Source organism: Miscanthus floridulus, chromosome 8, assembly GCF_019320115.1.
Source record: "Miscanthus floridulus cultivar M001 chromosome 8, ASM1932011v1, whole genome shotgun sequence".
Taxonomy (NCBI): domain Eukaryota; kingdom Viridiplantae; phylum Streptophyta; class Magnoliopsida; order Poales; family Poaceae; genus Miscanthus; species Miscanthus floridulus.
The window spans coordinates 225747752-225761552 of NC_089587.1; the positions used below are offsets into that span (position 1 = coordinate 225747752).

General features: G+C 47.4%; 1 protein-coding gene across 1 annotated transcript; it reads right to left on the reverse strand.

Moving 5' to 3' along the window:
* Positions 1-12234: 12234 nt before the first annotated feature.
* Positions 12235-12588, reverse strand: LOC136470738 (protein TRACHEARY ELEMENT DIFFERENTIATION-RELATED 7A-like). Its single transcript, XM_066468478.1, has one exon. It carries the CDS (start codon positions 12586-12588, stop codon positions 12235-12237), a length of 354 nt encoding a protein of 117 aa, XP_066324575.1.
* Between the last annotated feature and the right edge of the window lie 1213 nt (positions 12589-13801).

The following is a 13801-nucleotide window of genomic DNA, read 5'->3' on the forward strand; positions in this document are numbered from 1 at the left end:
CAGGCGACGACGGTACGTCCTCCTTGCTGGGCAGCCACCTCTCCTCGGTGGCGGTCCACGCGCAGAGAAGGCTGTGGTGGACAAGGCCCTCCATGCGCTGGAGGGTGACATCAGAACGGCACCACGGCTCCATTGGATGATGAGGTGGGTGGATGCAAACTTGATGGCAGCTAAGACACGGATGCGAAGAACTTAGGCGATTGGCGGCAGAGGTTGCAGATGCGAAGGCAAGGTGGCAAAGTATGAAACCCTAGGGGCGAACCCTTTGGTTTTATAGGGGCGACAAATACGAGGAAACCAACCGTCTGCCTAGATCTCCGCGCCTCCCATGATCTACCACAATGTCACACCATGGGATACACACACGCAATCCCTATCCTTTCCTTCAGAAAACTCGCCGGACGTTTTGCCTCCCCGGGCGGACCGGGATTCGTTACGAGTAAAAGGAATATGGATCAAAAGCGCATCTACAGTCTGCCTGGGCCTAGGAGTTCGATGGTTGGCCCATCAATGGGTTCAACAGTCACTCCAAACACCCCTGCAACAAAGGGTCGAAAAGGCTAGGCTCCGCAAGCGACCAGCGCCCACGCGCAAGATCCTAATCAGTCAGGCTTTCCCTAACCGGATCTCCACGAATGGGATATCGAGACCCCAATCAAACTATCTAGCTAAACAACCACCAAATCTCACGACCATACCCACGAAGGGTCTGACCTCGGTGAAGAAGAAATCACCATCTTTAGGGCACGCTGTGGGCAAGGGCCAGGGCTCTCAGAATCCTCTCTTTTAGAAAACCCTCTGAAGGAGTATCCTACTCCTCTGTAGGCTCGGGGGGCGACACCCACTAGGTGTGCTCGCGCGCACCCGCTGGCAAGTCAAAAAATCCCCTAGGCAATTATACTTGAATCGCTAGAGGGCTCGGGGGCTACTGTCGGGGACCAATATCAGGGTACCTGAAGAGGAGGAGCTAATGACCGTCAACATTGATTCATCCGCATGATCAAGAGCGCGACTACACCGCTTGCTGGGTCACTTTTCGTCCGTCCACCGAGACCATGGGCCCTGCCTTGTTTGACCCTCGAGGGTTGGCTCTGCCTCGGTGGGCGCTGTGGTCACAGGCCCCGTCTCGCCCGACACTCGAGGGTTGACTCTGCCTTAGGCTGACTCCTGAGGGCTGGCTCTGTCTCGCTCGACGTCTGAGGGCAGACTCCATCTCGCTCGATCTCCGAGGGCTAGCTTCGCCTCGCCCGACGTGTGAGGGCTGGCTCCGCCTCGCCCGACGTCTAAGGGCAGACTTCACCTCGCCTGACGTCTGAGGGCAGACTCCGCCTCGCCCGACATCCGAGGGCTGGCTCCGCCTCACCCGACGTCTGAGGGCTAGCTTCGCCTTGCTCGACGTCCGAGGCCCTCGAGGGTTGACTCCACCTCGAGCTAACTCCCGAGGGCTGGATCTATCTCGCCCGACGTCTGAGGGCAGACTCCGTCTTGCCCAACCCCCGAGGGCTAGCTCCGCCTCACCCGATGTTTGAGGGCTACCTCCTCCTCGCCTGACGTCTGAGGGCAGACTCCTCCTAGCCCGATGTCCTAGGGTTGGCTCTGCCTTGCCCGATGTTTGAGGGCTGGCTCCACCTCACCCAACGTCTGGGGGCTGGCTCCGCCTCGCCCGACATCCAGGAGGAAACTTGCATCACCTACAATAATAGACGTGCGGTCACTGCACCGTCTACTCCCCGTAGGGCCACGGATCAGCACCCTGGTCCACTACGCCGCCCGCCGGGGCAGGATGGGACGTGACAACTTGTTGACAATGCCAGGACATGGCATCATCAGCAGACAGACGCCTAGCATGGCCCTATCAGGATCAGCGGACATGCACCCAGTGTGGAGCTATCTCTGGCACCGCCTGCCATGTCAGCGTGGCTAGCATAGAGGAAAAGGAAGACCTGGCATCTTTGAAGGACCTCCTTTGCCTCTAGTTTTTCTTCTTTCTCCCATCTATAATCCCTGCTCCCCCTTGGCCTATAAAAGGGAAGGCAGGGCACCCTACTAAGGGGATCGATTCGACACACCACGCATCACATCACACATAGCTGAGCAGCGACCAAGCTTTCAGCGCCCATCCGACCTTTCCATCATAGACTTGGGACCTTTCCCTCTCTCGCCCGTTTGTAACCCCTACTACGAACTTTTCAGTGCTAATAACACGAGCAGCAGCCACGAACTGGACGTAGGGACATTCTGCCGGAACCAGTATAAACCTTGTGTGTTTTTAGCACACCATCCAGGTCAGACGCGCAATAACACAAATTTACTCGTTGGTGTTTACTCGAAACACCGACAGATCTAGAGCCCTTTGTGAATTAGAAGAGAGCCATGCCAAATAAAATACTTCTAACACCTCCTTCTCTCAAACATATATAGTCTTCAAAGATGTTTTGCCAAATGATTTCTGTAAGGGACTCTTTGGCAAAACTTTAGAGGGTTTTGCCTCTTTATAAGCCTTAAGAAACTTGGCTTCACCAACTTATCTTGTTTCCCAGCTACTTTTTTGCGAGAGCCCTGAAGCCATCAACAACAGTGAAGAACAATGCATGTTTCAAACGAAGTTGAAGCTATAGCAGCCATTGCAAAAGAGAGCCTAAAGTGCTTTGGCTTCACTATAAACCATTTTAGGAGGAGTTAGAGCTCTAGCAAACTGACCCTTAATACACCATTGGCACACATTATGAACCAATAGTGGTAACTGGCCACTCTAATGCGAGGACATAAATTTAGTAATAGGATATCGTTCAAAATAAGCTCTGGTTTTTAAAAAAAATATTTATAATAAATCTAAATTAAATGAACATTTAAAATAAGGGTAAAGTACACTTTACAACCCTCAACTTACGCCAAAGTTCGATTTTCAACCTTCAACTCTGAAACCGGTCAAGAAACACCCTCCAACTATCAAAACCGGACGAATTTGGTCCTCGGCCGGTTTCAAAAGCGGTTTTCTATTTTTGGGAGGCGCTGAAATTTTAAATTATTTTTTGAGCATCTTAACGTCCTCAAATGAAAAAACTCAAAACTACAAAGTTGTAGATCTCATTGAGGTCTACAATTTACATATAAAAATTATCTTCATCCGACATAGTATCGAAGGGTTTTCTATTTTTTTCAAATTTGAGTCTCATCACGCGACAAAATATGGTGCTGAAATTTTATATTATTTTTTCGAGCATCTTACTGTCCTCAAATGAAACAAATTAAAACTATAAAGTTGTAGATCTCATCGAGGTCTACAATTTACATATAAAAATTATCTTCATCCGACATCGTATTGAAGGGTTTTCTATTTTTTGAAATTTAAGTCTCATCACGCGACAAAACGGTTTTGTCGCGTGATGAGACTCAAATTTCAAAAAATAGAAAACCCTTCAATACGATGTCGGATGAAGATAATTTTTATATGTAAATTATAGACCTCGATGAGATCTACAATTTTATAGTTTTAATTTTTTTCATTTGAGGAAAGTAAGATGCTCGAAAAAATAATATAAAATTTCAGCACCATATTTTGTCGCGTGATGAGACTCAAATTTCAAAAAATAGAAAACCCTTCGATACGATGTCGGATGAAGATAATTTTTATATGTAAATTGTAGATCTCAATGAGATATACAACTTTGTAGTTTTGAGTTTTTTCATTTGAGGACGTTAAGATACTCAAAAAAATAATTTAAAATTTCGGCGCCTCCCAAAAATAGAAAACCGCTTTTGAAACCGGCCGAGGACCAAATTCGTCCGGTTTTGATAGTTGGAGGGTGTTTCTTGACCGGTTTCAGAGTTGAAGGTTGAAAATCGAACTTTGGCGCAAGTTGAGGGTTGTAAAGTGTACTTTACCCTTAAAATAACTATATATCTCATAAAATTTAAATATTATCTTGAAATATATATCTATATTTAATATTATAGTAAAACAATTCATCCATGATCCATTGCCTCTATTCCCACCACTCTTGTTTTCTCAATCCATCCTCTCTACTCTCGTCACTTCGATCCTTCTCGCTCAGCATCCAGATTTCTTTCATTTATTGGTTTTGTCATCTCTCACTTTGAAATTATAAAATATAACAGCATAGCTAGCTAACTATGGCCCTTAGAACCATACAACATATTGTACGTCCCGTTGTAACGCGCAGATATGTTTGCTAGTTTAAAAGAAAGTTTGGTTCGTTGTCATAAAGCATTTTTTCCTAACAACACATGACGCTACCTTTTAGTCTTTTGGGTACTAGATTTTCAGGAGTAATCAAGGCTTGAGATATAAATATTTTTTTAGACCAAAGGCGCTTTGGCCCAGTTTATATTGAATGAGATATAAAGATGGCAGCTCGCTTAGCGGCTGGAACGAAGTTGATCTCGTGTTGGAGTAGGACGGATGTAGTCGGAGCTTGGCGGTGTCAATCCGCGTACGAAGACGTGCGCCGTGGTTGTCGAAGGATGTCGACACGATCAGCCGAGTTGCCGCGAAGGATGCTGATCTTGAGTTACGCCATCTGCTTCGCCAGGGATCAGTGCGCACGAGCCCTACCTGGCGTGCCAACTGTCGATAAAAGATGCTCGGTGGTCCTCCGAGGGGTATCCCACGAAGGTAGATTGATTGACGGAGGTGCGCGTAATCAGGTACCGGATGGTGACACAAGGCGCGGAGACAGCGATTTAGACAGGTTCGGGCCGTCTGATCGATGTAATACCCTACGTCCTGTGTCTTTGTTGTATTGTATTGAATATGAGATGTATGTAGATGTCGACTAGGGGGGCCCTGCCTCTCCTTATATACTCTGAAGGGGTAGGGTTACAAGGAAAATATCATATTTGGTACTATACAATATCTTGCGGTGCACGTCGACCAGTGCCGTGCACGCCTTGATCTTGTGGGTTGGGCCATCTTTGATAGTGCGGCTCATGTCTTGTCTTATGGATACCGGGGGGTCATATCCCCACACAACTAAAATATGTACATAGTGCCATCGATACAATTACAAAGAAAAGGAAACACAGGTTTATGGAACAAAACAGCTAGCCCCTAATAATGTTTTTGTTGCAACAAAAATATATATACAGTGCCATAAATACACTTTTTTCTTGTTGATTTGCTTTGTCCCTGGTCTTCTACCACCGGCTTGGTGGCGTGTAACCTTGGCCTACAAGGGGTTTACTCATAGCTTTGTCATGTAATTATCTTTCTCTTAATGAAACATGCGCTAAGACACATGAAAAAATTACAAAGAAAATGGAAGACAGTTCGATCCATGCATGGGCCCTACCTACTAGCAGTGTGGATCGATGCTCTTGTGGCTGCGCCGAAGCATGCCGGTGTGCATAGTACAGGAAAACCGGACTGGGACCGGGAGGTGCAGGAGGCCCGGTATTGGCCGGTGGCCGGGCAGCCAACCATGCAATTCTCAGGCTGAGCCTGACTAGTTAGGCCAGGGCGACTGCCACGGGCGGGTAAGTCCATGTCCACTAAAGTTTTAAGGTCCACACCACCATAATAAATTGGAAATCACTTGTCACCCGACCGATGTGATCTATGGTACGGTGTGACAAGGATATGTGCGTGTGTGTCGCCTATATATGGAGTATATGTAGCGCATATATATATATATATATATATATATACACACACTAGCAGGTAACCCCACGCTTCGCGCGGGCAACAGTAAACGGTGGGACAAAAAAAAAAAGGTTGGTACTATTCCATATCAGGTCGGATGCTGTTCATCGTGGATTCGTACTGTTCATTAGGGACCCTGGTATCTGGTACTGTTGATCTACAGTAATATGAGCCTTGCGGCTCCTCGGCCAAACAGTAAGCGCGATGTGACACGCCTCAAATCTAAAGTTCTTATATAGATATAGATGTGTGTGTGTTTTTTTTTCAGTCTTGCCAGGACAGTAGGACACCACCAGTTCCTCAAAGATTAGAGGTGACTGTAGCATCACTACTACCAGTTCATCGGCTACGACACTTTTAAAAAAAAAGGAAACCGGGGAATTCTAGAGGGTTCGAATTCTATAGAAAAAATTTACAAAGTTGTTTATAACAAAAGATCATGTACAAATTTTGTGAAACTCTGTGAAACGGGCGTTTCCTAGAATCTTGGGAGGAATTCTACCAAGAGGTTGCATTGGACCTCATAGTTTTCTGTGTGTCACACTCTCTCATCGAATCCCTATGTTTTTTTTTGGTGCTCCACCCAGATGTTTGATTTTGCAAGTTCCTGTACTTCTTCAATCCATGAAATGCAAAATGTTAGGGCATTCAATTCCTATAATTTTCTTATTCATACATTTTTAGAATATCGTGTTCCGAAAAGACCCTTAATGGTAGATTCAAGGATGGTGATGCTACCTATCACTGCCAAGCCAACTCATGCCTCCAGCTATTATGGATGCCATGAGTGCATTATTATCACTACCCAATCTATGGCTCTTTTGGTAAGGTTTCTAAAAAGGGCTCCGGCTTCTCAAGAAGCACTACCAAATGCGGTATGCCCAAAAAATGGCTTCTCCCCTAAAACCACCAAGGATCTAGAGCCCTTTGTGAATTAGGAGAGAGCCATGCCAAATAAAATACTTCTAACACCTCCTTCTCTCAAACATATATAGTCTTCAAAGATGTTTTGCCAAATGATTTCTGTAAGGGACTCTTTGGCAAAACTTTGGAGGCTTTTGCCTCTTTATAAGCCTTAAGAAACTTGGCTTCACCAACTTATCTTGTTTCCCAGCTACTTTTTAGCGAGAGCCCTAAAGCCATTATAGTGCATCTACAGTACAACAGCAGTGAAGAACAACGCATGTTTCAATCGAAGTTGAAGCTGTAGCAGCCATTGCAAAAGAGAGCCTAAAGTGCTTTGGCTTCACTATAGAAACTACTCTACCAGAGGAGCCATAGTTAAAACCATTTTAGGAGGAGTTAGAGCTCTAGCAAACTGACCCTTAATACACCATTGGCACACATTATGAACCGATAGTGGTAACTGGCCGCTCTAATGTGAGGACGTAAATTTAGTAATAGGATATCGTTCAAAATAAGCTCTAATTTTAAAAAAATATTTATAATAAATTCAAATTAAATGAAGATTTAAAATAACTATATATCTCATAAAATTTAAATATTATCCTGAAATATATATATCTATATTTAATATTATAGTAAAAAATCATCCATGATCCATCGTCTCTATTCCCACCACTCTTGTTTTCTCAATTCATCCTCTCTACTCTCATCACTTCGATCCTTCTCACTCAGCATCCAGCCCCCTTCTTTCATTTATTGGTTTTGTCATCTCTCACTTTGAAATTATAAAAGATAACAGGGTAGCTAGCTAACTATGGGCCTCAGGACCATACAACATATTGTACGTCCCGTTGTAACGCGCGGATATGTTTGCTAGTTTATAAGAAAGTTTGGTTCGTTGTCATAAAGCACTTTTTCCTAACAACACATGACGCACTACTGGAGGCCGTGGCTTTGTCGAGTGTTTTTACACTCGGCAAAGAGCCATTTGCACTCGGCAAAGGCTTTGCCGAGTGTAGCACTCGGCAAAGTCCGCTCGGCAAAAATTTTCTCGGCAAAGGGTCTTTGCCGAGTGCTTTTTATCGACGCACTCGGTAAAATAAAAAACAAATTTGCCGAGTGCTTGGGGCGGCACTCGGCAAAATATTTTCGACCGTTGTGCGCCGGCCGTTAACGGTTATTTTGCCGAGTGCCCGACCCAGCACTCGGTAAAAAAAAATTATTTTTTTTTAAAAATTACTTTGCCGAGTGCCCCAGCCCAGGCACTCGGTAAAGTTTTTTTTATTTTTTTAAAAAAAGTACTTTGCCGAGTGCCCCTGCCCAGGCACTAGGCAAAGTTTTTTTATTTTTTTAAAAAAAATTACTTTGCCGAGTGCCCCTGCCCAGGCACTCGGCAAAGTTTTTTTATTTTTTTTTAAAAAATACTTTGCCGAGTGCCCCTGCCCAGGCACTCGGCAAAGTTTTTTTTATTTTTTTTAAATAGTTTCTTTGCCGAGTGTCCCTTTTTAGGCACTCGGCAAAGAATTTCTGGATTTTTTTAAAAAAATACTTTGCCGAGTGCCGCGGCGAGGCACTCGGCAAAGACCCCGAGAATTGCAAATTTTTTTTACATTCCATTGTAACAGACAATATATATATATATATATACATACATACAAACATACATCAATCATCACATCTATATCACCAACATGCATTATATATCACAAGCACACGTATATTTAATAAATCCATCGAAAATCCATCACAAATGCACCAAAGTTCAACATCACAAGTTTATTATTACAAGTTCAACATCACAAAGTTCAACATCCCTACTGCGGCGATGAAACTGCAGGTGTGGCCCCCTGGACAGCGGTGAAGGACCGGACTGCGGCGAAGGGTTGACGTGATCAGCCGCCGGTGACACGCTAGCAGGATTGTTTGAACCCACCGACGGAGGCTGCACAAAAGAGAAGAGATTGCATGTGTTAGACTCAAAATTGAAAATTTCGGCAGCACCTCCCCTGCACGGGGAGGTTTCCAACCTGCAAGAAACAACGGCACGAAGGCCGACAATCACAACGGCACGAAGGCCGACAATCCCAACGGCACGAAGGCCAAAAATCACAACGGCACGAAGGCCGACAATCACAACGGCACGAACGCATTAAACTTTCATACTCACAGGAGTGAAGTGTCAAACCGGAGCTAGAGCTGGCAACTGCACTTGGACACCCGATGCTTGCCCTATGGTTTGCATGATCTGATACATGTCCGCCATCTGCTTCTTCGTGGCCTCCAGCTCTGCGGTCAGGTGCGCTTGCGTCTCCCTTGTCTCTGCCAGCTCGGCCTGCAGTGTTTCAATCACATGTTTCAGTATTGCAAATCTGATCAATGTGTGTAACGTTCAATGTACGACGAGTGAAACCAGAATTACCTGAAGTTCGTCGACCCGCGACAGTGTTGGAGTAGGCCATGCACGTATGGGAAGGCTTCTGGCCGTGCTCCGTGCCCTCACGTCGGGGAGAGAGGGTGCAGAGCTCAAGGAGTCGGCGCTGTCTGCAATCCACAACCGTCCGTGCTTCCTGCCTTGCCCTAGCCTCATGATCACCTCTGTCTCAAGGGGCTCAGTGCTCAGATTGTGATCTGAGCCATGGAGCGCCCTAACCGCCTCCGTGTAGTCTCTGACCTTAGCGTGGACGCTCGGGTCAGAGTAAGCCTAGGCAGGGGCATTCGGGTTGAAGACAACACTGGATTTCACCGGGCCCATGTGGGACACAGCCCATGCCCCAAACTCCGACACCAGCACGTCTGGGTGTGCCGCATCTCTAGGTTTGGCCTATCGCACAATGTCGCCAGGTCCACTCTAGCCTTAGGGTTGTCCTTAGACTTGTTAGTGTCCATGAGCGTTGCCCAAAGTGCCTCGCCGATATTCTTTTCAGTGTGCATGACATCAATGTTATGGGGCAGTAGGAGGTCAACGAAATAGAGGAGCCTCGTCAAGCCGGACTTATGAGTCCACATATGTTGCTCACCATATCCCACAAAACCACCATCTTCGTTGGGTACGAGAGCATCTATCTGAGCACGAACCTCCGCCTCAGTCCTCAAGTGCGGCCTAGGGTCCGTCACTTTGACACCTTTCGTAAAGCTCTTGACGTCTTCTCTGAATGGATGGTCAAGAGGGAGGAATTGACGATGTTTGTCGAACGACGAATACTTGCCACCCTTCTTCAACCATATGAACCTCACAGCTTCCTTGTATATTGGGCATGGGAACTTCCCCTGAACACACCAGGCGCACATTAACCCGTACTCCAGGAAGTCGTGCAGGGAGTAGTGGTACCAGACGTGCATTTTGAAGCTAGTCTTCGTAGCTTGGTCGTATGTCCACACCCCTTTGACCCAAGCATCGATCAACTCATCTATCACAGGCTCCAAGAAGACACCCATATTACTCCCCAGGTGTCCAGGGATTATCAATGATAGGAACACGGTATGCCGTTGAAAGGAGACGCCGGGGGGGGAGATTCAGGGGGATGACGAACACGGGCCAACATGTGTATGGTGCAGCCATCATGCCATATGGATTGAACCCATTTGTTGCCAGTGCGACACGTACATTACGAGCCTCCTCTGCTTTGAGAGGATGCCGCGAATTGAAGTACTTCCATGCATCAGCATCAGATGGATGTACCATCTTCTCATGATTGTATCGTGTGCCGTTTTTGTGCCATGTCATCTGTTTCGCGGATTCCTCAATCATGAATAGCCGTTGGAGCCTCGGCAGGAATGGAAGGTGTCGTAGTACTCTCATGGGGATCTTAAGCTGCCTCTTCTGGCCATCACCTGAGTCTACCTCCACGTACCTGGAGGATTTACACTTCGGGCAGTACTTTGCATCCGCATGTTATTTCCTAAATAGGACGCACCCCTTTGGACACACATGTATCTTGTCATACAGCATCTTAAGTGCAAGAAGGAGCTTCTCTGACTCATACAAGTTCTTCGGCATAATGTGTGTCTTCGGTAGCATATCGCTCCACACGGCCACCATCTTGTCGAAGCCTTCTCGACTTAGGTTTAACTCGGCCTTCAACCCCATTATGTGACCAATGGCATCCAGCTAAGAAACATTAGTATGATCGTGAAGGGGTCTCTGTGCCGAGTCCAACATTAGGTAGAAGGCATCTGCGGTAGCCTCCATCTCCTCCTTGTCACGTCCTTCAGCGAACTGAGCTTGGTGCGTGTCATCTAGCATGTCTGCTACCCCAGCATCATCATCGAAAGCCTCGAGCCATGGTCTCACCACCTCCTCCCTGATACGATCGGCTTCACCATGGTGGATCCACCGGTGGTAGCCCGGAGTAAATCCAAACTTCACAATATGTTTACCCATGGTTAACCTATCTTTCCTTCTTCTATTGTCACAACCGCTGCACGGACAAACCACTAGAGAATGGCCTCCAACACTCTCGTCAAATGCATGCTGTAAGAATTCTTTGACCTTGACTATAAACAGCAAGTCATAATCGTGCTCATCTCTCCAGAGCGTGTACATCCACTCACGGTCCTCCATCCTTTAACAAACGTATCAGCACATATGAGTCACCATCAATTGCATCTACGCGGTGTCCCTACTCTCTAATAGGTGAGGATAGGTCCTAATCCCACCCGCGGATCCGTAGATGAGGTTAGTTTCCATGCTCCGCTCCTATCCGAGATGGAATTTTGGTAGCACCTCCCTATTGTTCTCCCGATACACGTCCTGCAAGGGAGAGTGTGTATCCGGAGAACAACAGGGGGGTGATGCCGAAACACCGTCTCGGACCAGTGCGGACCATGGAAACTAACCCATCTACGCATCCGCGGGCTGTCCAAAAAACGTGGACAATCCGAAACAGAAAATGCTCGCAGATATGCATAGATCTGCATACCTCCAAAGATATCTCTTTCGGATGAGAGACACCTAACTAGGCTACACCGATCTACGACGACAGATAAGCGGAAAAAGAGGTGATTTATACCTAGGGTGTTGGTGAAGTCAGGCTAGCGAGGCAGTGGCGAGTCGATGCAATGGCGAGGCGACGTAGTGCAGGCAGACCCGCGACGCCGACGAAGATGATCGGGGACCTCCGAGTCACCTCCGACAGGTCCTGCTCTGCAAAAGAAGAAACGCAACACTATAAGTTCAAAATTTCGACAGCACCTCCCCTGCACGGGGAGGTTTCCAAAACCTGCAAAAAACAACGGCACGAAGGCCGACAATCACAAACGGCACGGAGGCCGATAAGCACAGCGGCACGAAGGCCGACATCACAACGGCACGAAGGCCGACAATCACAAACGGCACGAAGGCCGATAAGCACAGTGGCACGAAGGCCGAGCAGAGAAAGGGTGGATATACCTTGCCCACGCTCGTAGGCGGTTCGGTGACGGTAGGGGCGTTGGCGGGACGGGCACGCGGAGAAGACGGCCGTGGCACCTCCTCCTCCCCTCCACCTCGGCTTCCTCCCCCTCTCCCCCTCTCCCCTTCTCCTCCTCCTTCCTCTCCTCCTCCTCCTTCCTTTTTCTTCTCTTTTTCCTTCTCTTTCTTTCTCCTCTTTTTCTTCCTTCTTCTTCCTTCTTCTCCTCCCTTCTTCTTACTGCTGCTTCCTCCTCCTTCTTCCAAGCCGGCGGCAAGACTAGGGGAGCACGGGGGCGCGCGGGGCCGGCGCGTGTAGGGGAGGACGGCCGCGTGCGCCGGCGGTGGCAGCACGTGCGGACGGCGGCGGCGCGCGCTTGGGAGCCACGTGGCTGGGCGGCGCGACCGGGCTGGGGGTGCTCGGGGGCGGGCGATGCAGGGGCGGGCGCGCGCGGTGGCGGGGGCTCACCGGCGTGGGCGCACCGGCGCGGCGGAGCGGGGCTGGCGGGCCGAGGATGCGCGCGCCGGGACCGAGCAGAGCGGGCGGGTGGCGCGGCCGGGCTGGGGGTGCTCGAGGGCGGGCGATGCAGGGGCGGGGGCGCGCGGTGGCGGGGGCTCGCCGGCGTGGGCGCATGTGGAGATGTCTGGGTTTTTGGCATCCGATGTCACAACTTGCTCGAAACCTTCACAATTTTTTACCACAGCCTCCACATGGGATAACACGACGCCTCGACAAGTTTCGTGATTTTCGGACTTCGTTTGCATTTTATATAATTTAAAATCACATTTTCGACAAGTACCTCGACATGTTACGTCAACGAGATGCTCGAGATTTCATGTGAGTTCCTGGATACGGCCTAAACATACCCTAAATATCATGAGTACCAATTTTTGGATGACCAAAGTCCATTATTTCATGTACTTGCAGTTCAAATTTGAAATATCCCAAAAAATTCGACGAAACGAAATAAACTAATGAAATATATCAAAAAAGTCAAAATTACCCCAAATTTTAAAATAGAGTTTGAAATACTATCACAAGGCCACAGAAAAAAATTTGGGCCCAAAATCAAAAAAAAATATTTTGCCGAGTGCCATGGGGGGCTTTGCCGAGTGCCGGCCCAAGGGGCACTCGGCAAAGTTGATTTTCAAAAATAATAAAAAAAATTGCCGAGTGCCTGACGCTGGCACTCGGCAAAATAAGTTTTAAAAAATTAAAAAAAAATTGTCGAGTGCCCAAGGCTTACACTTGGCAAAATAAGTTTTTTAAAAAAAATTGCCGAGTGCCATCCGTTAGGCACTCGGCAAAATCTGACGGCAGGTGGCCGCCGTCATGGGCCGGCCACCTTTTGCCGAGTGTCTGGCACTCGGCAAAGCCACCTTTGCCGAGTGTTTTATTTTACGAGTGCGGCACTCGGCAAAATATTGCTTTGCCGAGTGCCCCAATAAAAAGCACTCGGTAAAGTCTCAGACACTCGGCAAAGTACAGTTTTCCAGCAGTGACGCTACCTTTTTAGTCTTTTGGGTACTAGATTTTCCGGAGTAATCAAGGCTTGAGATATAAAAAAAAAATATACCAAAGGCACTTTGGCCCAGTTTATATTGAATGAGATATAAAGATAGCCCACTACTTGCTGTATATAAAGATATGGTTCCAACGGCTGAAGTGGTAGTTTGCCTTTGCCTTTTTATTTATTGTCGACTATGAATATTTTTGCAATCATTTGCTTTGCCTTCCAGAATCCGGTCACGAAACATTTGTTGAATGCAGTTAAAGAGAAAGGAAACGAAAAGAGAGAGAAAAAGATAAGTGGAGCATCATCAGAGAAGAAAAAAGAGGCAGGACT